Genomic DNA, 24,906 nt, shown 5'->3' with positions numbered 1-24,906 from the left:
TCTTCTCTTCTCTTCTCTTCTCTTTTCTTTTCTTTTCTTTTTTCTTTTCTTTCGACAGAGTGCGGGGGGATGGCACAGAGGGAGAGGGAGAAAGAATCTTAAGCAGGCTCCACACCCCACATGGAGCCCAATTCGATGCTTGATCTTACAACTCCAAGATCATGACCTGAGCCGAAATCAAGAGTTGGACACTTAACTAAGCCACCCAGCAACCTCTCCCACCAAGTCTGGATTTTTCCATCAATTACAGTAACAATTACCAGTAACATTTGTGTTACAGTATTACACTTTACAAAGCAATTTCTCACAATTTAGCTCAATTTCTCCCTAAGATACATCAAAGGGGTATATCTTTGTCATTCACAGATATATCTCTGTGAATGACAAAGGTACCATTATAAAGCCATTTTGCTGAGGAGGAGACTGAGGTTTCAGAGTGATTAAGAGTTTTAAGCATTTCATAAGTGGCAGGGAGGAGATTCAGAATGAAATATTCTGCTTTTTTCACTTGCGCTAGTACTTTTTGAGCACCACCAATCAGATAATAGCAGCCTTTTACCAGTTTAGGTAGAAAATTCATTAATTAATGTGCCAAATTTTCTCAATTCAATTTTTCCCTGATGTGTTTTTCTGAAATGGATACTAGATGCTGGAATAGGATGGTATCTGATGTAGCATGAGGTTATATGTTTTGTGCTTTTAAGTTTCCCTTACCGGAGTTTCTGCAGCGTTCTGCAGAGAGCTCAGATTCCCAGGTGTTGTGCCACAGGAATATATTTTAAAATTGTTGCATTATGTTGTGCTGAATAAGCCCTGGAACCTGCAAGCCGAACACATTTTCAGTCCTAAAACAAGACTAAAGAGCCACTATGGCCTTGCTTCCAGTCTCCTCCATTTCCTACATTATTTCTCCTTATTGCTCATCAGAAGTAAAACTTACTAAGGGTATATCCAAAGGAAATAATTAAGAAAGGCTAAAAGCACAGATTAGCTTCAAGGATGTTCATCTCGGTGGTATTTACAAAGGTTTTCAAAAAAGGAAACAAATTAGGCGCGCCTGGGTGGCTCAGACGTTAAGCGTCTGCCTTCAGCTCGGGTCATGATTCCGGGGTCCTGGGATCGAGCCCCGCATCGGGCTCCCCGCTCCGTGGGAAGCCTGCTTCTCCCTCTCCCACTCCCCGTGCTTGTGTTCCCTCTCGCTGTCTCTGTCAAATAAATAACATCTTTAAAAAAAAAAAAAGAAACAAATTAAATGCCAAAACTAGCGGACTGGCTAGTAAGTTAAGATATATTCTATAATGGAATACTCCTCTGCCATCACACATTATTAAGAATATTTACTGATGTGGGGGCGCCTGGGTGGCTCAGTGGGTTAAGTGGCTGCCTTGGCTCAGGTCATGATCTCAGGGTCCTGGGATCGAGCCCCCCGGGGTCTGGGCTCCGTGCTCAGCAGGGAGTAGGCTTCTCCCTCTCCCTCTGCCCCTCCCCCCACTCATGGTCTCAGTCTCTCTCTCTCTTTCAAATAAATAGGTAAAATCTTCAAAAAAGAAAAAGAATATTTGCTGATGTGTATTGATGGTCATAGTTACATCAGCAACGCAAGATAACAGTATACATAGTGTAGCCAATTTTTGTGTATGTAAGGTAAATACACATTTAAAAAATTCCAGAAAGATAGATACTAAACGATCTTCTCTATGTGGTGGTTTATGGTTTTTGAATAATTTTTTTAAGTTTATTTAAGTCATCTCTATACCAGATGTGGGGCTCAAACTCAGAACCCTGACAAGAGTTGTGCGTTCTTCTGACTCAGCCAGCCAGGCACCCTGAGTTTTTGAATAATTCTTATTTATTACCTTCTTACTTACATTTTCAGCTATTATTTTTAGTTTCTACAATGAATGCATTGCTTTGGCAGTATAGAACAGCCACATAAATTTTATTAAAAAAGAAAACCCACTCAGGACTTTATAAAACATTGATAAACATGTTACTTGCTGTGTTCTGTCAACTTAGCAAAAGAAGAGGAAATGGCTTGCACAGAATTTAATTTAAATGTAAGAATTTCCTGAAGGTAAGACCTTTAGTTAGTTAAAATGGGAGGGGGCCTAGGTGAAGCAGTTAGGTGAAGGGAGGTGGTTGGGTGCTCACTCCTGCTGTGAGCTGAATAAGCAAGGGTGGAATGGATTTAGAGGTAGAAAATAAAAGGCTTTCTAAACCTGGCTTCCTAGGATACAAATTGCCTTGGCAATGACTCTGAGGTGCAGTTAGTTAGCAAGCATGCACTGAGGATAGAGTTCTGAAGAGAGAAAAATAGAAATTCAGTTATCAGTTTTCAATTATTCATCCATCCTTCCACTCACTCACCCACCCACCCATCCACCTACCCACTCACCCACCCATCCACCCATCCATCCGTCCATCCACCCACCCACCCGTCCGTCCGTCCATCCATCCATCCACACACCCACCCACCCACCCACCCACCCATCCATCCATCCATCCACCCATCCACCCACCCATCCATCCATCCATCCATCCATCCATCCATCCATCCATCCATCCAATTGTTCAACCATTCGTGATTGTTCACTACAAATCCAGCATTGTGCTAAGTGTCAGGCTCTGCTCTTTACTAGTTTACAGTTTATTTGGAGAGATAAAAGATGAGGATATGAAATCATCTGAGAAGCACTGAAAATGAGAAAGAAAAAACAGGTGATTTAGTTCAATGAAAGAAGGGATAAGTATAGTTGGAATTAGTGAGAAGAGGCTTCCTGAAGATTGGAATTTTCAAGTTTAAGAAAATTTCAGGAAGGAGATAATAAATGTGAAGCACTTTTGATTAATAACCTGATATCTCATATGTACCTATTGTCGTTTCATTTATGAGATATACCTCTACTTCTTCAAAATTTGAGATTTTAAAAATGTACTTACTTTCCAGAAAACACTTAGCTCTTTTCCATTAAGAAAAAGATTAGGTAAGGGGCGCCTGGGTGGCTCAGTTGGTTAAGCGACTGCCTTCGGCTCAGGTCATGATCCTGGAGTCTCGGGATCGAGTCCCACATTGGGCTCCCTGCTCGGCGAGGAGTCTGCTTCTCCCTCTGACCCTCTTCCCTCTCGTGCTCTCTATCTCTCATTCTCTCTCTCTCAAATAAATAAATAAAATCCTTTTTTTAAAAAGATTTTATTTATTTATTTGACAGAGAGACACAGCGAGAGCGGGAACACAAGCAGGGGGAGTGGGAGAGGGAGAAGCAGGCTTCCTGTGGAGCAGGGAGCCCGATGAGGGGCTCAATCCCAGGACTCTGGGATCATGACCCGAGCCGAAGGCAGATGCTTAACTACTGAGCCACCCAGGCGCCCCTAAATAAATAAAATCTTAAAAAAAAAGAAAAAGATTAGGTAAAACAACATAGAAAAAAGATTAGAAAGACAGAATTTCAGAGAGGGAGGTTACCTTTTGCTATTATGTAGTCTGCAGCAGATACTGTAATTGTCTACCCAACATCTGTTCTTCCCTTCTTCCGTGCCAACTGACCCCCAATTGTGTTCAGAGTGTCAATGTACACATCTAAAAAAACCCACACATTTCCCAGCCTTTCAGATGGAGTGACCATGTGACATAGTCCTGGCCAGTGATATGTAAATAGAACCCACTGTGTGGATCTTACAGGGACCGCAGTTGACCCTTTGCCTTCTACTCTTCCTTCTTTTTCTTTTGAAAGATTTTATTCATTTATTCATTTGAGAGAGAGAGCAGAAGTGCGGCAGGGGTAGGGGCAGAGGGAGAGGGAGAAGCAGGCTCCCTGGTGAGCAGGGGAGCCTGACACGCACGGGGCTTGATCCAGAACCCTGAGATCTTGCCCTGAGCTGAAGGCAGACACTCAACCAACTGAGCCACCCAGGCACCCCTTTACTCTTCTTTCTTCCTCTCACCTAGAATGCAGACAGGATGCTTAGAGGGGACATCTTGTAAGCATGAGAACGAGGGCCACCTTGAAAGCTTATGAGCCTGATGGCATTGTGAGACTGTGGGATTAGCCTGGATTGCCTAATCCAGGCTTCTCGTATGAGAAAACTAAAACCTCTAAGCCACTGGTGTTTGTTGCTAGCAGCCAAACACAATGCCTGCCTGATAAATAATCTAACCCACTTATTTCACAGAGAGGAGACAAACGTCCAAGAAAGTTCCATAAGCCCGGGCAGGTTGTATCAAGTTAAGATTTTCTTACTTTGAAGGGACTGACAACCCAGTCCCAAACCTCTTAAGCAAGAAAAAGAAACGATCATTTCAGATCATTGAAGTCAGGTGTGGCCTCCTCCAGTGACTCCAGTGATTTTTTTTTCAGATTCTGGGTTTTCCTCTCTCTCCAACTTTTGGCAGTGCTTCCTCTGCTCCCTCCACTCCAGACAGGCTCTTACCCTCTTTGTGACAAGGGGAAGCCAGCAGCTCCTGCCTTACCCCGCTCCCCACCCCCAGGATTAAGTCCAGAGGGAAAGCACAAACTATTCCCTGAAGAAAAGTCACAGTACTCAGGAGAGGTAGGACTACCTGCTGGGCACTCCAAAAGTGGACATCCTAGTTGCCTCATTGCCTACATGTAGAACTTAGGACTCCTGTTTTCAAGTCTGTTAACTTCCTACTTCATCAAGTAGCCTCTGATTTAACAAAAATAGGTATATGTAACATCCATGAGAAATACAGATCTATCAGATATTTCCTTGGATCATATAAATGATTATATACTCCTTTGGTAGCTGTTGACCACCAAGGTATGTATATACGATAGAGAAAATACCATAACTATCAAGAAGAAATTAGAATTCACCGGGCGTCGTATTTAAAGATGGCCCTCTGCACTGTAGACCAAGTTGGATTTGGGGCTGGGGATTGAGCTGCTCATGAGCCATGACATAGATTACATTTTCCACTTTGCTTCTGGAGGGAAGCCTACTGGAATGACTCTGCATCAGCTCTTTTCTTGTGTTTTTCTTTTGCTAAATGTTTCTTTCTGGATTTCCCTTTTTCATATTCCTCCTACACCCCAAAACGGTATTTATTTAATAACTACAAAGGGCAGGGGTGCCTGGCTGGCTCAGTCAGAAGAGCATGCAGCTCTTGATCTCGGGGTGGTGAGTTTGAGCCCCACATTGGGTGTAGAGATTGCTTAAATAAATAAACTAAAATAACTAATTAACTAACTACAAAGGGCAGACCACTTACTTGTTTTTTGTGATTCCAGTTCAGGGGGAGTTCAGAGTTCCCTCAGTCAGTTTTGTGCCTGGTTTTTAAATGCTTTGGTCCTCTGTCCAGGCCTTATAGAGTAAACCTCTGGTCCGTTATTACCCAAAACTTCCACGAATGGAAGGTTTGCAAATTGATCCTCTTTAAAGACATTATGGCTCATTTTTATCTCTATGGGCCTTTTTTCTTTTTTCTTTTTTGGAAGAATTGTTGGCCTTTAGGATTCTTGAAATTCTTCCATATTTAGTTACTACGAAAATAAGCATTTAAAGGCTTATATGTTAATACTCGAGTATATTTGGAGGGAACACTGGGAACGCATGCTCATGTACATTTGTTTCTTATCAATTTACTCTTTCCCTGAGTTTCAGCAAGTTATGTTTACTTGGATTTCCTACTGGTAAAAACTAAATCTAGCATAATTCCTTTTCTGGTTAGAGATTTTGCTGCTCCATGTAAAAAAAAGTATAAAGTCTCTTGGGTGATTGATGTTTAAGTGGTGTTTGCTTCTCTGTTAAGTACTTTTTTAGCATGTTAAGCTATTGGACTCCCAACAATGAAGAACCTGTTGGTGGATGTTTCAAACTTCTTTCTCTCCTTTTCTTGAACATTCTCATACTTTTCTCTCTCACTCTCAACATTTAAGCAATTTCTGAGTTCTTTTAATTCTAGTTCCACAATGTCTTGCATAAACAGCTCCTCCTTTTCAGCCTTTACCCTTCAGGGCCTCATTGGCCTTTGCTGGGCTCTCTTTCTAGGCTTTCAGCTGCCAATTTACTCTCCTCACTCCTGTCTCTGTTACTTTCTTAAAATACAGCTCTGGTCCTGTCATGCCCCTCCTCCAAAACCTTCAATAGCTCCCCAGTGCCTATAGGATAAAGAACAAAATCCTCGTTTGTGGCCTTTCACCTCTAACCTTGTCTTAACTTTCCAGTTTCTTCTTTGATTCTATTAATCTCTATACTAGACGTCAAATTCCTAGTACAATATCAAGAAATGGCATCTTAGAACTGTGGGTGCTAAAGTTATGTGCTCAAAATCAGTTAGAAGTTATTTAAGGCAAGGATGTGTTTTATTTTTTTTTGACCTTTTCAGAGACTATACAACCAAGTGTTCACAATATATTACAGAGAGACCCATGAACTAGAATTCATTGTTGTGATTGCTCTACCAACATTTTGGATGAAATGCTATGGGAACCCAGAGAACAATTAATGTTGCTTGGAGGGGTTCAGGATGAATTCACAGAGGTAAGTTCTGAGCTGGACTTTGAAGGATAAACAGGATTCTTTGCGGGTAGAGAAACTGAATGAATACCTAAATGAATATTGTTTCTAAGCCTTGTGTTTTATAATTAGATTCTGACAGATGTGGGCAGATCCCTTGCATGCCTCTTCCCATGTTTGGAGCAGTCCCCATTTCCTTATTCAGCTGAAACAAATGCTTCTCAGGTAGAATATGTTATTTCTAAAGTCAGTCTAGTTTATCCAGTAACTTCAACTTAGCCCTTCAGTTCTGGGCTCAGTTGTGGATGACCAATTCAACTATTTTATCATTGCATCCTTAACCTAAGTATTTAGCCATAATCCTCAGCAAAGCTGAAAAAAGACACTCAGTGTTTCTTTGACAATCCACTGACAAAGTCCAATGAAGCCCAGGTATTTCTTGGGCTATTTGTATCAACAATAATAGCTGTGATGCTTCACAATGTAAACGTTTGTATGTGAGGACTTTGCCCTGCAACTGTCTAGCCTCTCTTAACCACTGTAGGAAATTGTGGTTGGAGTGAAGAGAAATCAGCTGTTGGGGGGTAGTGAGCAGAGAAGAAAGTGATGTGTGTTAGACGGCATTCCTTCCTCTTGCCCTCTATCAGCTTACTAATAAAGCAAAAGATAACTGATTTCTAGTACCTGTACAAAACTCTAGCAGAGCACCTGTCACACGGCATCCTGTGCCAGTTTAAAGGGTGTCTCCCACATCAGGCTGAGGGTTGACTTCTTCATCTTTGTAAAATCTTTGTATTTCCTGCACCTAGCATAGTTCCTAGAGCTCATTTGTGGAAAGAGGGAAGAATGGATGTGCTTCATATAGAGGAATGCTTTTTCATCTTCTCTGGGTTATGGATTTTTTTTTCAGAAATCTTATGAAAGTTAAAGACTTCCATCCTTTGTGGTTTTTTAAAATAATTTTTTAAGGGCACCTGGGTGGCTCAGTCATTAAGCGTCTGCCTTCGGCTCAGGTCATGATCCCAGGGTCCTGGGATCGAGTCCCACATCGGGCTCCCTGCTCAGCGGGAAGCCTGTTTCTCCCTCTCCTCCCCACTGGTGCTCTCTCTTACTATCTCTGTCTCTCTCTCTAAAATAAATTAATTAAATCTTTATTTATTTATTTTAGAGAGAGAGAGAACACGGAGTGAGGGGCAGAGGGAGAGGGACAGAGAGAACCTCAAGCAGACTCCCTGCTGAGCATGGAGCCTTGACACAGGGCTCGATCCCGTGACCCCAAGATCACAACCTGAGCCAAAACCAAGAGTCAGACTGGATGCTTAACCAACAGAGCCACCCAGGTAGCCCTGTAAAACCATTTCCAATTCATACTCTTGGTCAAACTAATATCACAGCTGAAGTGGGGCTACTAGACGATTCATGTTATGATCAGATGTGGAAAGAGCATCTTAGCAAACATGGTGGTGTCAAAGCCAGTATGAATAAGGACTGAATTGAATGCAGTTTACATAAGTCCAACCTGCCTACCGTTGGGATGACCTAGAGACATTCTCCTTCCTTTCTTGGTTTAATGGGCTCAGAGGTTTCTAAAGATTTTTTTTTTTTTTGACAGAGAGAGACAGCAAGAGAGGGAACACAAGCAGGGGGAGTGGGAGAGGGAGAAGCAGGCTTCCCACGGAGCAGGGAGCCCGATGAGGGGCTCGATCCCAGGACCCTGGGATCATAACCTGAGCTGAAGGCAGACGCTTAACGTCTGAGCCACCCAGGCACTCTGCGCTCAGAGGTTTCTATTTTCCCATTAAAATTTCTCCCCCCTAATCCACCCCTTGGGTTTCTCTGGCATGTCTCTCCTTTCTCCACTGTTCACCAAGTTCTCCCAATTCAAGCTGATTGCTCTGTATCTCAGGACTTCCAACTATTCTAGATCTTGAGAGACTGAACTGGCCTCTGTAAGACTTCAGATGACAACTCTGACTCAGACGCAGTCAAAGTACAGAAGTACTTCATCAAAGTGAATCAGATGCCTGATTATCAGATTTAGGCAGTGAGATATAAGGAGTGAGAATGTTCTAAATCCAGTGGCAAAACTATCAAAACTAATTTCGCCTTTAGAAATATTTGCTAGAACATGTTCTAAGGGTGAAAACTGACACATAGTCATAATCAAATAAGACTTTGTTTACAATTTCAGCACAAATGCAGTCATTGCTATTTCCCACCACTATCAATTCTCCATTATTATTAAGGAGTGCTCCCAAGGTGGAGCAAAGATAATTTTCAGTCTGAACTTTTTTTGTCCATGACTTGAACTGCTCTGGAAATTTTCCTTTCAGATCTTGTGTTTGTTTAGCAGGTTCTTTACAATATACATGTGACCAAAATTATTTTAACAGCCTTAATTGTATTTCAATGACTAAGATTATCTTGTGACAACACATTCCTCTGTTCTGTATGAGTTTATTTAATTCCTTTTCAGTGGTTGATATTTGAACCTCTTTCATTTAGAGTAGATCCAGCAACACAATTCACTGAGTGCCTAAACAGGTCCAGGAGGGGTTAAAGAACACACCACCAGTATAAAAACTGCCATTCTATTGCATAATCTATACAACCTTGTAGTTGAATCTGGGTTCTTGTGAAATTTTAATCAAGTAACTTGGGAATGTGATATGATGATTGGGAAGGAATATAAAGGAATTCTACAAACTACTAAATCTGCTTTATGTTTTGTTCCATAATCCTATTGTAATTTTCAGTGAGAGGAAATTTCCAAATTTTATTTTTTATTTTTATTTTTTTAAAGATCTGTTTATTTATTTGACAGAGAGGGACACAGCGAGAGAGGGAACACAAGCAGGGGGAGTGGGAGAGGTAGAAGCAGGCTTCCCATGGAGCAGGGAGCCCGATGCGGGGCTCGATCCCAGGGCCCTGGGATCATGACCTGAGCCGAAGGCAGACGCTTAACGGCTGAGCCACCCAGGCGCCCCAATTTCCAAATTTTAAAAAGCTTTACTTTTTATTGTGCACAAAGTTTTATGAAGGTGTATATTTGAGTGGTGGGTGGTTTTTGAAATATAATATGAGATTCTTTCAAAGACTGAATAAAAGGGGAAGCAAGGAGATATTAATGACTACAGAGGGAATATCCTTGGAACTGGGGGTAGCATGTAATTTACTAAAGACACAATGATCAGATAGTTATTTTTGGTAACCCTGAATATCATGCGGGTCATATATTTTGTGATCAGAGCAGAGCAAACATGCTTACTAATGAATTTGTGTTTTTAGTCACTGAAATTTTAAGGATAACATGAAATCTAGGTCTCCGTGCTGTTGCAAAGCTCGGCCATGAAAACTATCCATCTAAACAGTTTTTCAAAAAATGTATTTCTGTAAAAGGAAATGAGAAAGACACCGAATTTTCAAATACCCTTTGAGATATAATCACTGCTTGATGCAAGGCCTGATGGGGTGGGGCCTGAGCCTAAAGAATCCATCTAGGAGAATTTAGTCTAGGTCAAGTCACACTTGCCCCCCTCCCCCCTTTACTTGGTTTTGCCAAGCCAAGGGAAATCTGATTAACATAAACAACAAAGCACTCATACTAGGGGAAAAAAGGCACAAAAGGGCAGAGAAGTGTTGAGGGAAAGGGGAAGGAAGAGGCCTTGCCAATTCTTGACTTGTTAATTAGGGTCAGAACAGTATTGGGGATTTCCTATACCCTAAGTTTGTTGAATGATTACATAGGTTTGGGGGAAAAGGATATGCTCAGAGTGATACACCCAACTTTTTAGTATTTGGGTTCTGCCTGGTAAATTGCAATTTCCTCTCCTCACATTTTGTATTGACTGATGGCTGGGGTGTGTGTGTGGGGGGGGTCTCCAACAGGTATTTGCTCCAATTTAAAAGGCTTTGGCCAAGGCCTTGGCCTGTTGGGCAATTTGAGTTTAAAATCTTCTCAAATGAGTGGGGCTCTTACCAGTTATGAAGGGACTTCCCTTGGGACTTGTTGCAACAGCAAACAGTGGCAATGAGATTTGAGAGTAGTTTCCTGTTCTGCTTTGCCATCTTGGGATGGCTCTGAAAAGCTTTGTTACCTCTGACAGGAAGAAAATGTTCACAGGGTTGATTCATTACTGCACAGAATGCAGTGAAGATAATTGGGCAACCTGAATCAGATGTTCAGATGGAAAGATAGGGAGACTCTGATGACACAAGTTTAAATTCTAGGTCTGCAGGTAAAGCTTTGCAAAGAGCCCCACCCCAGAGACACCTGCACTGGGGCCTCTTTTGCTGAGTTTCTTCCCCACCTCCAGGACTCCCAAGTCCAGATGAATTGCCCAGCTTCCTGGGGAAAAGGCTCTTGTGTATGTATATATGTATGATATATATAGATAGATATAGATATATACACACACGGATACACACGAGTGATTTTTATGATGTCTATAGATAAAATAACAAAACCAAAACCAAATCTAATAGCTTAAAAACGTTGCCCAGTGATTGCTGGCATCAGTATTCCACACAAGATTAAAATTATTTCCCAAGATGCATACCCTGCGCTCCAATTGATATTTTAATAACTTGATTAAAAATTTCTCAGAAGTCTATTAGAGTCAGGAAACGGTCTGCGGTGTAGGTGAGGATTTTCAGTTTTTGCAACGGAAACTTTTGGCCCCATGAACAGAATAGCAAAAACTCAATTAAATGTGTTTTTCCTCCATCCTTGCCTAATCCAAAGGTAAAAAATGAAAAAGGGTTTGGAAGAGTGGTGTTTAGCTGTACTTTTTCCCTTTTTCCTTTAGAACAGCCAGGTGGATTCATAGGATCCAATTTTTAAGTAGTCTTTTATCTTCTACTCCGAATAAACCCGGCCACCCAGCACAATCAGAAAGTTGTTTTTATGTTTTGTTTTGTTTCGAATTTTCAGCCTCTAAAGAATGGGGGAGGGGAGACAAAAAGGGGGAGGGCAAAAGACGAAGAAGGTACTTGAATTAAAAACATGCAGTAACTCGAGGTTTTTACATATGGTCTGTCATTTCCTAATTAAGAAATGAGTTTGCTTGTCCTTTGGCCAATTCAAGCTAGACACTCCTACGAAAACCCTAAACGGCTGGTGGCTGTCCAAGGGACGAAACTCCATTCCCCTGTGAGACCCCAAGCCAGCCCGCCCAGGCCGCCGGACCCAGCTCTGGGGTCCTTTTTCTCGTCCCGCAGTCACCTCGGCTCCCTCAGGTCTGTCTCCTCCTGAGCTCAGCTCGGCGCTGGGCCGGCCGCCTCGGGCTCGCCGCCACCAGGTCGGCGCAAATACCTTTTCCCTCCCCGGGGCCCCAGGCGCGGACACCTCCCTGCCTCCCTCCCTGCTGGCGGGGCCCTTTCCCGGCTGGGAAACAGCAGCCGCGGCAGGAAGCGAAGCCCTTGTTGATGCTGTTCCTTGGCGCGTCTCCCCGCCCTCCGGCGGCCGCCCTAGCTCTTCCAGGCTCTGGGGCGCCCCCCCTCCGCGCCTGCGCAGTGCCCCGCGGGGGGCGGGGCTCAGATTCCTGTCAGCGGCGGCGGCGGTGGCGGCGACCGTCAGTTTTCGCTGAGGAGAAGCACGAAACGGACCCGTTGGCTCTCCCCCCTCCCTTTCCCCGCCCTGAACCCCCCTCCTGGCTCGCCGGGAATTAGTCCCCGTGGAGTTTCCCCTCCGCCTTGCTGCCGTTTTCTCGGTCCTCGGCCCGGTGGAAGTCACTGCCCTCGAGGAGGAGGCAGCAGCAGCCGCCCTCGCCTCGCCGCCCCCGGTTCGGTGCCCGCGGTCCCGGAGAGGAGGTGCCGCCGCCACCGCCGCTCCCCCCCTCCCGCTGCCCTCGGGCCGGGCTGGGTCGAGCTGCGATGCCCTCGGACTTCATCTCATTGCTCAGCGCGGACCTAGACCTGGAATCGCCCAAGTCCCTGTACTCGCGAGGTGAGTCAGGCTGGGGGCTGGGGCGTGGGGGCGGGGAGGCCCAGCCCGGGGGGGACCGGAGGGGTTCCCGTCGGGGGTGGGGGCAAGCCTGGGCCGGTCGGGCCTGTTTTGGGGGGGTGGGGAGAGGCCGATGGGGTCGGGTGATGGTGGAAGGGGCAGGGGAGGAGTGGCGGCCCCTCCCCCGCGGAGCCGCCGGCCGCACGGGGCCCAATTGCCGTCGGCCCCCGGTCTCTGCGGCACCAGTCGTTCTGAGAGTCCCTCGGCGTGTCCGGCCCCGCCACACTCCTCGAGCGGCCGGTCCCGGCCTCCCCGGCTCAGGGATTCCCCCCTCCCCGACTGGGCCCCGCGCTGGGGCTGCTGCGATCGGTGCGCCGCGGCCCCTCTTACCAGGACCATCCTCCCCAGCAAAGTTGCCCCCAAACGGGCGGTGTGGCTTGGAGCCGGTTCTGGGTGCAGGGGCACCATTTTTCTCCCCCTCCAGGTTGTTTGTGCGCCGTCGTTCTACCCCCCCCTCCCTCCGGCCTAGTCCACTCCCTCCCCTTGTTGGGACGGCCCCCCTCGACCAGGCGTTCTTCCTTTCCTCGTCATCTTATTGCTGGAAAGGGCCCGAATTTTCTTTTTCTCTCTTTCCACCTCTGTGGCATTCTAATGACTTACATCTCCCTCTCTTTTTACAAAGGTAGGGGTGCTCTCTCTGGATTAGTTTTATTCCTCTCCTGTCCCAGGGGTACCAGCTCAGGCACTGACGCTGTCCTTTGAGAATTTTCTCTTTCGTTGCCGTTCAAGGGCTCGTTGCAGGGAGGGGGCATTGGACAGAGATTCTCATTTTTAAACTCTTTTGGCAAAGGCCTAAAGGGGATTCCCGGGATCTATGATACTAACACTCGAGTTGATCTCTACGGGGTTTAAATTCCTATACTGGGCTCCACAAGAATGTGTTAGAACAGGTTCCCTGTGCAAGGGGCATCAAACCAGAATGCTACCCCTACACTCTTCACTTTTTAAACCACTGGGAGGGGCAAAAAGACATAACTGGGTTATTAGCTATTCATTTCACCATATTAAAAAAAAAATATGTGCCATTGTGAACCTCCTTACTGAGAAATCCAGCACTTCTTCAGTTTTGGTGTGATGTATCCATCCACTGAGTCTACCCCCTCCAGAAAGGGGGACTTCAGCTTCACATTATGTAAATTTACATTGTTTAAGCGAATCAGTGAGATAGTTTACTCTGGAAGGTACTGGACTTTACAGACTGACGATTGGGTTTGTACACAGAGTCCTACTTAGTAACTGTAGCCATTGTCTGTTGCTCTGATGACTTTAGTTGGCAGTCACCATCCTGTAGGATGTTTTTCAGGCAGCCTACCTGAAGTAGTTTGGAAATATTGTAGTTTTGAGTGTCAGAAGAAAAAGAGTATATCAAGAGATGATTCTTAGAAGAGGGCTAATGGGGTACAATTGGGTGCTAAAAATAGTCAAGACATTAACAGCATTTGTGCAGTAATCATCAGATAATTTTCCGTGAAACAAATGCTTTATGAAAATCGAAGTTTAGCATAAAGACCAATGTAGAGACAATTCAGTCTTCTTTTGCAGAGTATATTCACAAATACGGGCTTTAGTTCTTAAAAATACATGGCAGTTATGTAAGAGATGTATGCCACCCTTGCCTTTTTTTTTCTTAAGTCATTCAGCATAAAAAGTACTTAATGCTTTTTGTGTTTTTCAGATTCTCTGAAGTTACACCCATCACAGAATTTTCATAGAGCTGGACTATTGGAAGGTCAGCAAAGTGCCATTTTAAAGCATATTGTGTGAGTATGCAAAGGCTTTCTCTGAAATGGAGTTTAAATGAGAAAGTGTGAAACTTTGCAAACTCATACAATGTAGTTTTCTCCTAAAGAGCCTGATCCTTCTTTTAGAGCAGCTGAGTGTTTCAGTGGATTTTGTTACTGTGTTTGATGTGCTTGTTAGCTTATTGTATCTGCTTTGAGAAGCCTTGAGAAAACCCCCACAAAATTACTAAAAATTATGTTGGGTGTTCTACTTTGGAATTCCAGATCTTAATTCTAGCTTTTTATAAATAAACTGAATATGAAAAGGCTCAAACATTATGATCATCAGTATAACTAAGAGTGACACCAAACACTATTTCGTTTAAAAATTCAGAATTTAGAACTTTTATATATTGAGCATTTCCAAACAGCATGTTAATTATTTATTACAAAAGCATTGGTATCATTACTGTTGCATTTTTTATTTTTAAGATTTTATTTATTTGTGTGAGAGAAAGAGAGAGAAAGCACAAGCAGGGGGAGCCTCAGGCAAGAGGGAGAGGGAGAAGAAGCAGGCTCCCTGTGCAGGGAGCCGGGTGTAAGACTGGAGCCCCATGTGGGACTCTATCCCAGGACCTAGGGATCATGACCTGAGCTGAAGGCAGACGCATAACCGACTAAACCATGCAGGGTCCCACTGTTGCATTATTTTTAAGGATAAGGAAAGCCAAGTGATAGAGACGATGATTGAACTATGCTTAGAAAAAAGTTTGAGAAAGTTCTGGAAATGTTAATAGGTGTAGAATTTTAACAGCTGACAATGACTTTAGAAAGCCTTATATTGAAAAAAAGAAACTTTGTTGTTCTTAGCATTTTAAGACAAAAAAAGACTCTTTGTGTTTTGTAGGGTTTTTAACATAATTTTTTTTAAAGTTTATTTATTTTTTTTAGTAATCTCTCCACCCAGTGTGGGACTCAAACTCACAATCCCCTAGATCAAGAGTCACATGCTTTTCTGACTGAGCCAGCCAGGAGCCCCTGTATTTTGGAGTTTTTGAAGTGGTTTTACATATCCTCTTTGAATTTTGTAATCCTGCAGTTGGACAGCAAGGGTATTAATTTCCCCATTATAGAGATGAGTAACCTGAGGCTGAAATTAAGAGACTTGTGGGAAAAGAGTCACACAAGAGCAGACATAATGCTTTTTGTGTTTAGCTGGAGTTCTTTACCCAAAGCCAAGCTGCCACTGTAAAATATATATGTAACCAGTAACTTAAACATTTTGTGGTCCACTTAAAAGAGGCCATAAATATTTAAGTTTGATTTGAGTTTAGATGCTTGCCTCCCATATGGTAGTCTGATATAGTGGGGGGAAGAGTGGGTTTTGTAATTGAGCTTGAGTTTGAATGCCAATTTAGTTGCTAATAAACTCTGTGGCCTTGGGCCTCTGAACTTTAATATTCTTTCTATAAAAATGTATATAATGTCTTAAATTTACTGAGGGGTAGTGTGTATGAAAATGCCTAGAATAGTGTCTGGCTTAATAGATGTTAGTTTTTTTCCTTTAGTATCAGCTACCTTGTTTTAACTATAATTTAGAGCATATAAAGTGTTCTTTAATTATTGATTATATTTATCAGAAGCCCATTGGTATACATTAGTATAAAAATCGACTACAATTTGAGGCAAGAAATTTTATGTGTTTCTTGGTGAAGCAGGTTTCTGTTTTTTATTCACATTGTTCAATTTGTGACCATGTTGTAGATTCATATTTGTACAAACCCATCCATTTTCTGGGCAACAGACCAGAGAGTATCATAATCATAGAGATTATCAGGCAGGAGAAAGATGAAAAAAAAAAGTGTTAATTATTCCGGCAAATATTTTTAACAAGTCGATGGAAATGCAGACAGCCATTTAATATGTATATTTACATGTATGTGCTTAAATACTTTTATTAAATATTTATTTTGGCTGAGAAGATCCTCAGTTTTTTGAAGTGAGACCATCGTTTCATAGATTACATATACATTGTAAAATGTATAAATATCAAGTATCCTTTTATGTCTTTGATACAGGGAATCATAAGAAAGTTGTTTGCTTGCGTCATGAACGTATTTAATCTGTGCACCCTACTTCTATTTTAACCTTTTATTATGGACATTTTAAAGAACTTACAGAAGTAGAGAGAATAAAATAATGAGCCCCCGTGTGCCTATCAGCAAGTTTTTAACCATTATCAGTGCATGTCTGATCTTTTTTCTTTTATCTTCTCCCTTCCCCCAAGCTGTATTATTTTAAAACAAATATCAGACATCATGTTATTTCATATATACATACTTTAGTATTATAGTGATCTTTATTAATTTTTAAAATACCCTACTTTATTCCAGAAAATACATATTCAGATTTATTTCAGTAAAATCTGTCCTCTGCCCTCTTTTTAAGATAAAGTACAGCTGGAGGCTACTGCTTCTAGTGTCTAGTGTGTGTGTACCTTGTAATCTATGTTAAAATTGTAGGTCATGCGTCAGATTTGGGTTCAAATCCTTGTTTCAGCATTTGTGCTTGACCTTGTCTTAGTCATTTAATCTTTTTGTGCTTCAATTTTCTCATCTTTAAATGGGGACAATCATAGTATCTTCATCATGGACTGCTGTGAAGATTATTTGAGGCAAATTCATGTCCAAAGCATTTAACCTAGCACATAGTAAGTGCTCAATAAATGTTAGCTATATTAAAAATTCTAAGCGGTAACCACTTACATGGCATTTACTGTGTGCCAAGACCTTTATAAATATGAACTCACTGAATTCTCTTAACAACCCTTTGAGATGGTTATTATTATCCCATTTTACAGATGAGGGTGCTAGGCATGGGGAGGTTCAGCAACTTACCCATAGTCACATAGCTGATAAGTTGTAGCCAAGATTTCAACACAGGTAGCCTCACTGTAGACTATGCTCATAGCTATTATTATAGTGTACTGACTCCCTGTGTTATATAATAAGTATTTTCTAGTAATATGTATGCATACTTTCTGTCAGTTCTAGATTTCCATTTAATAGTAAACTCAACCCAGAGTAAGGGGAATTTAATTACTATCATATATAATTTGTTAAATTTTCGGTAGAACATTTTTTTTCCAAATTTAAATTCTCTCTTTAGGAAAACAAGGTTGGAAAACTTGCACTTGAGTGCTACTGAGCTTTAAAAATAGATTCAAAATCTCTTTACCATTCAGTTAAGTTTGCTTTTACCTACATATCAATCTGGTCCTTCCTGCTACTATATGTATGTATTTTTTTTTAAAAGAATAGGAAATTTGTTTTTTTAATTGAGATATATTTGACATAAAACATTATATTTATTTCAGTTTCACAATGTAATGATTATTTGTATATATTGGGAAGTGACCACTACAATAAGTCTAACTAACATCTGTCACCATATGTAGTTTTGCTACTACCTTTTTATTTAATGTGGTGATTGCCTGACAGTGGGAAAAGGGTCTAGTTATTTAATGCAGTAATACATAACCATAAAATAATGTTTCTGATGATCCCATAATTACATGTGAAACTCTTAATGGAATAAGTAAATAAAAGAGGTAGTGTTGCAATTATATTAAAAATAACTCACATAGGGGCGCCTGGGTGGCTCAATTGTTAAGCGTCTGCCTTCGGCTCAGGTCATGATCCCAGGGTCCTGGGATTGAGCCCCACATCGGGTTCCCTGCTCTCTGGGAAGCCTGCTTCTCCCTCTCCTGCTCCCGCTCCCCCTGCTTGTGTTCCCTCTCTCACTGTCTCTGTCAAATAAATAAAATCTTTAAAAAAAAAAGCCTCGCATAGAAAAAGCCCTGTACAAATGTATATACTATAAGATTTTACTTTTTGATTCTATTTTTGCATTTTCCCTGCCTTCTTTAAAGAAGATAGTTTATATATATTGAAAAAAATAAAATGGTTTACAGTTAGTGTGTTCAAATTTGAAGGCTAGGAATCTTCGGAGTGCCTAGAGAAAAAGTTGAACTACAGAGAAAAAGTTGTCATTTCTTACACTTTCTGTATTGAAAAATATTGATTTTGGCATATATTATTTGCCATATAAAAAACTGAGATAAAAATTAAATTAAAAGTAAATGAATATGAGTAAGAGGTCATTCTGGAAATATAGAGATGGAAGATAAGATGGTAGAAAATCAGATACAACAGGAAAGATAAACAAATTGGAAAAAATAGAATAATAAAAACAATGGATTAAAACTTTAAAATGTTTTTTAAAAAGCAGGAGTTAAGAGATTAAATGATGGATTAAATTAAATAACTGGTTAAATAAGAGCTAAATACCAATGTGAGGCAGTCTTAATATTAAATATTTGAAACCGGAAGATTTTTAAAGGAAAATATGAAATAGTATAATGAGTTAGGAACAATAAACTACTTTTTTTCTTACTGCTGTCAAACTATTTGATATGGTACTACGTATAATTATACTTTATAGTTCTCCAAATGAAAATCCTAAAAATAGTAACTGTTTTACTGACTTGATGGAATATTTCTGAATTGCCATTAAGCCTGATTTATTTCTCTTCCTAAAGCTGATGTTAGTAAGGTAGTTAAGCCATTAACTCTTAAATGATGAAATGTATGAAGGTATCTTAATGGAAAGGATTTTTTGAAAATATTTAATATTAATCGGTTGGATTCTTGTTTAGTATCTATTAATATCTATAGATCCATATCTAGTAAACTAAAAATGTCATTATGGAAATAATTATGGAAATGAAGTTCAAACATTATAGAAGTCATACCTACCTAGTTCATCCTCACTTCTTGGTTCTAGGATCCGTTTCTCTGATTTCCTACCATTTGTTCTTGTGTCTCTTCCTAAACTCTGTTTTTGTTATTTTCATTCAGTACTAGAATTCTGTTGCCTATTACAGTAAGAGGATAGAGAAATACATATTTAATCAGATGGTTCTTGGCTTGCTCTTAACTCCTCTTGACTACTGTAATTATTCCAGGAGTCCCCTAAAACTTGTAAGTGATAGTATAGAAAAACATTTCTTATTGTGATTAATATTATATATAAAAAATAGCCACTTTATATTAGAAAAAGTTGACTCATTATATTGTCCATGGGGCGCCTGGGTGGCTCAGTTGGGTGGGTGGCTCAGTCGGGTAGGTGTCTACCTTCTGCTTAGGTCATGATCCTGGGGGCCTGGGATCGAGCCTTGTGGTGGTGGGCTCCCTGCTCAGCGGGGAGTCTGCTTCTCCCTCTGCCCCTTCCCCTGCTCATGCTCTTTCTCCCTCTCTCTCAGATAAATAAAATCTTAAAAAAAAAAAGATTAGGGGCGCCTGGGTGGCTCAGTCATTGGGTGTCTGCCTTCCGCTCAGGTCATGATCCCAGGGTTCTGGGATCAAGCCCTGCATCGGGCTCCCTGCTCCATGGGAAGCCTGCTTCTTCCTCTCCCACTCCCCCTGCTTGTGTTCCCTCTCTTGCTGTGTCTCTCTCTGTCAAATAAAGAAAGAAAATCTTTAAAAAAAAAAAAAACATTATATTGTCCATAAAGAATAATAGGTAATTAGAAAAAAAATAAAAGATCAAATTAATCTGAGACATCGTTTGGGCCTGGTTGTGTAGTGAGAGAAGATAGTCCTGTTAGTTCTAAGGTATAAGACATTCTTCAATAGAAATGTTGCTTATTAACTTATTTTATTGTCTTGTTGCAAAGATTTTATTTCAAGTTACATGAAAGAGATTCATGTGTCTTTTATTTCCTGTTGTCTTAATAAAAATCAAGGTTAAAAAAACTACCAAAGTATATAATACACTAATTATAAACCTGTACTTGAGTGAAAAGGTAGAAATTTTCTTTATGGATTAAATACAGATAATGATTTTTGCTTCCAAATATAAATAAAACCTGGTGTTGTGATAAAGGATCTATATTTTTGATGATTTGAAACTAAAGATGTGCTACGTGGACATTTTCAGTTACTTATTCTTAATAACTACTGAAAAATAAAATTTTTTCTCTTTTCTTTTTAATATTTACTTGACAAATAGGTGATGATAATTACTGCTGGCCAGCCATAAATGTTTTTATTTTTTCCCCATCCAGAAATGTTACAATTAGTCTTTTAATAAGTTTGGTGTTGGTTGTTTTTTTGTTTTTTGGGGTTTTTTTGGTATCTTTTTTTGAAGGTGAGACAAGAACAGAAAAGTTTCTAAGAGTGACCTAAGTTGTTGATTACTCTTATCTTTATAAATTTAGTTTTAGTTTAGTGTTTTTTCTTTTTAGTTGTAGTTTTAAGACATCTACCTAAAATAACATTTGTAGGACATGATTAAAGAAACAGTGTTGGTAAAAAGGAATAATAAATTCAGTGCTAGTAATTAAAAACATTTTTTTGAGCAATTTATGTGCCGGAATTGTACAGATATTTTTCACGTTTAGTCCTCAGAAAAATCCTCTGAGATAGTGTCAGGATCCGTATTTCATAAATGAGCAAACTGAGGTATAAAGGGATTCACTGATTTTCCCAAGGTCACATAGCTAATCAAGGAGGCTGGAATTTGAAACTTCACTATTTTACCACAGATTATTGAGCTTATCCTGACTCTCTTTAGTATAAACATTTGATAATTGGTATTTATACCTTAGGCCCTACTAAAATTACACCACTGTTCAGATGATGTAAAAAGAGAGCTTTTTGTAGGATTCTTCAGCTAAACAGCTTCCATAAAGTAAGAGAGAAACTGTATAAGCCACACATAAAAATCAGTAAAGAATATGATGATGACCCATTTGGGGAATATTTTAACACTCAAAATTAGCAAATCATTGCCTTGCTTTAGTGAGTGTCTTTAAGATTGAACCACCTCTGTATTGACAGATGATGGTACTCAGAATTGAAGAGTAGGGGAAGGGTAAGCAGACCATCACCTAAGGAGAATGACTTGAGAAATGGAGGATGCCATGGGACTCATGATTTCTTTGGCACTAGTTTTATGGAAGCACAGAATCCTTGCACCTTATTTCTGCTGATGTATTTCGGAGCCTAACTAAATTTGAAAGATGAGCAACAGAAAAAATAGTACTAATAGAGCTTCAGGAGTTAGTTCTATTCTTGCTATGGTGGGTCATTGTTAATGAACTTCCTGAAAATTCTATGTTAGGCATTAGAAAATAATGGATTTTAATTCTAGTTTGGGTTTGAGACCCTGTGGAAAATCATGCAAGCATTCCTTTTCTTCAGTAGAGACATTAATAGCAGTTTTGCTTACCTGAGAGTTGAGAGGAAGAACAACTGATACAATGTTAGGACCAAACTATAAAATGTCTGTATGAGTAATGATACTTTGCATAGGGCCCTATTAATTTACTTTGGTTCTTTGCACTGTCTCTTTTTAAAAAATCTCGTTCTATTCATGTCTCCCATTTTCTCATGGTACTTTCTATATTTTGCTTGTTGGTTGTGTGGTTACTTCTTGTATCCTTTCTCTCTTTCCCTTCTTATTTTTATTATTTTTTTTAAAGATCTTATTTATTAGAGAGAGCAAGCATGTGTGCACAAGTAGGCAGAGCAGCAGACGGAGAGGGAGAAGCCGACTCCTGCTCAGCAAGGAGCCCAATATGGGGCTTGATCCCAGGAACCTGGGATCATGACCTGAGCCAAAGGCAGAGGCTTAACCAACTGAACCACCCAGGCGCCCCCCTCCCTTTTTAAATAACAGACAGTCTATATATAGAGGTACAGAGGTTCACCAATTTAGGGTGTTCCATGAATTTTTAACAAGTGTATACATTTGTGTTATCACCATAGATAAGATACAGAACCTTTCAGTCACCCTGTTAGATGGGCTACCTTTTGCTCTTTTGTAGTCAGTTCTGCCCACGGTAGCCCCTCAGGCAACTACTTGCCTGTTTTTCCTTAAAATAGATTAGTTTTGTCTTTTTTAGAATTTCATATAAATGGATTTATACAATGTATACTCTTTTCTCTTTAACTTTTGTTTGTTCAACCACCATAATGTTCTAAAACGGAAAACTGGTTTTTTAAAGGACCTAAAAGTAATGAGACTTTTTATTCTGTTATACATTCCTATATTCTATAATGTAGCCAAATGTAGTTTTCTAGGGATGACTTTTCATGTTTATGTGCAAGTTTAGGTTACTTACTCATAATATTTATTCATTCACTCAAAATGAATTTGCACATGGATCCTGGCCACATACAGTTTATAGCTCAGTAGAAGAGATTGTATGTGAATAAACAATGATAACTGTTTTAAAGGGTTTCATAATCCAGTCTAGATTAGAAAATGAAATTAATATGGTTGACTTCTAATTTTTATTTGCTAATAGGAAAATACTTTTGTGCACCTTATACCAGAGCATATAGTTTGCACCTATACTAGATAATTATAAATCGAAGTTTAGAACTTTAAAGTTTCTTTGTAGTTTAGGTCTTGAGAGGGTTGTATAGTTGAAGAGTACGTAGGGGGTATGTAGTACTGTAGATTAAGTGTAAAGGTCAAAACAGAATATGAGCTTTCTGTCACATATAAAGTGAGTACTGTCTTGTGCTTAACTCTATTATAAGTACTAATGCTGAATAAAATTCAAGTTTGTCCAGTAATCATTTTTACTATATACCATACTGCTAGTTTGGACCTTAGACACTAAAATACTTTTGTTAGCAACATAATGGAACAATTAAATGTTTGTTGATGGGGGCCTGATTACACAAATTTAAGTATTTGTTTGAATTAAAGTTTTCATTATAATCGTTTAGGTAAGTCACTAAAATGCCTGTGTTTAAAAGTGTGTAATAGCAATGAAGCATCCAAACATCGGTTTAAGCTAACAAGTAGCTATTCTTCACAATTAAGTTGTGATTAGAAGTCTTAAAGATTTTGTACTGTCTTTTTTTTCCAGTTTTTTTAAGTAGCGACTTGCTTGTTGGGGTTTCAGTCTGAAATGACGATTTTACTAGAAAAAATATTACTGTAAAGTAGAATTAATAATAATAAGTTAATGTTCACAAGTTAAATATTCAATTTATAAGCACTGTGGTAATAGGCAGTTATAAGGACTTTAGAAATTATAAATTAAAATTTTACTTGAGTAAATTTTTATAAAATTGTATTGTGAACTCTATTTCTATATCCTTTTTAATTTTTATTGTTAAACCATATTCTCTAGAATATTAGGCTAAAGTAGAGTGAATGAATGGAAAATATAAACATAGCTTGAATTTTCTAATTATTATTATTAAAGATTTAATTTATTTATTTGAAAGAGAGCAAGAGAGAGTAAGCACGAGCAGGGGGAGGGGCAGAGAGAGAGGGAGAAGCAGGCTCCCCACAGAGCAGGGAGCCCGATGTGGGGCTTAATCCCAGGACTCTGGGATCATGACCTGAGTGAGCCGAAGGCAGACACTCAACCGACTAAGCCACCCAGGCGCCACTATAATTATTTTTGAAGAACATTTCATTTTCTTACTTTATTTTTACCTGAATAACAGATGCTTTGGATAAAATGACTACTTAATTCCTTTAATAAGCTCATTGTTGCTTTTTTTGTTTTTTTAAACTGGGTGGTGAAGTAGTTGAAGAACAAACAGAATGTCACTAGTTAGCTAAATTACTGCTCTTATTACAGTAAATACAAATGGCACATTTATAGTGTAAAATATAGTAAGTAAAAACTAAAAAATAACTTTCTTGAAAATGTTTTTCAATGAACTTAATAAGAATGGACAGAATCAATACTAAAAATTCTACACAGAAAAAAATTCAGTGCATACTTTTGAGAACAGATGAACAGAGAGTTGGAAGTTGAATTTGAAGAAGTGCTTTCTTGGCAATTAAAAATGGTAAAGATAGGGACATCTCGGTGGCTCAGTTGGTTAATCAGCTGCCTTCAGCTCAAGTCATGATCCCAGGGTCCCGGGATCGAGTCCTGCCTTGGGCTCCTTGCTCAGTGGGGAGCCTGCTTCTCCCTCTGCCTGCTTGCCACTCCCCCTGCTTGTGCTCTCTGACAAATAACTAAAATCCTAAAGAAAATGGTAAAGATAATGATTAGAAAAATCAGAGTTCCACATGTTTATCAGGCTTGTGAATAAAAACCCAATTTCAGAAGCATGCATTACTTAATAGCTGTGTCATTTTAGGCAAGTTACTTAACCTTTCTGTTGACTCAGTTCTATAAAATGGGGATAATAGACTCAGATTTCTAATGAAGATTAGATTAGTTAATATTTCTAAAGCACTTGTAATAGTATTTGGCACATAGTAAGCACTATATAAATATTTGTTTAAATAAACAAAAAATAAAAATTCATATCTAGAAATAAAATTACTTGACAAACATATTTACCCAAAATGTAGCAAGGAACCAGGAGTTTATTAGCATAAGCTTCTGAACACCCAAATCAGATGTTGCTAAATTTACATACTAAGGTGTAGGCATTCATAGCACTATGTGGTACAGGATTTATCTTCTTAAAATACAAATCTAATCATATTGCTTGCTTTAAAATCCTTTAATAAAGATGTAAAATTCTTAAAGATCTGGCTCCTGATTATCTTTTTTTTAAAAAATTGAGAGAATTAATATAACAAAGTTTGTCATTTTAACCATTTTAAAGTGTATAATTCAGTGGTTTTAGTGCATTCAAAATGTTGTACAAC

The 24,906-nt window shown here is 39.7% G+C and overlaps 1 protein-coding gene across 6 annotated transcripts in view; it reads left to right on the top strand.

Annotated features, from left to right (window-relative positions):
- The first annotated feature begins 12,055 nt into the window (after positions 1-12,055).
- NFAT5 (nuclear factor of activated T cells 5) overlaps positions 12,056-24,906 on the top strand; it is a 120,523-nt gene continuing 107,672 nt past the window's right edge. For 3 of the 6 annotated variants that reach the window (XM_025889085.2, XM_073880066.1, XM_025889083.2), the window contains exons 1-2: positions 12,056-12,424; positions 14,157-14,210. In XM_025889085.2, coding sequence (XP_025744870.1) covers positions 12,352-12,424; positions 14,157-14,210 — 127 coding nt within the window. In that variant the 5' untranslated portion in view covers positions 12,056-12,351. Of the gene's footprint in view, positions 12,425-14,156; positions 14,242-24,906 lie in introns of those variants that run through there. The other 3 variants (XM_073880067.1, XM_025889084.2, XM_073880068.1) reach the window with 2 other exon arrangements.

The sequence above is a fragment of the Callorhinus ursinus genome, unplaced genomic scaffold (genome assembly GCF_003265705.2).
Source record: "Callorhinus ursinus isolate GAN/ISIS: 27379988/994484 unplaced genomic scaffold, GSC_fseal_2.0 scaffold37, whole genome shotgun sequence".
In the NCBI taxonomy this organism is placed as follows: domain Eukaryota; kingdom Metazoa; phylum Chordata; class Mammalia; order Carnivora; family Otariidae; genus Callorhinus; species Callorhinus ursinus.
This window is presented reverse-complemented; position numbering and strand designations above follow the sequence as displayed.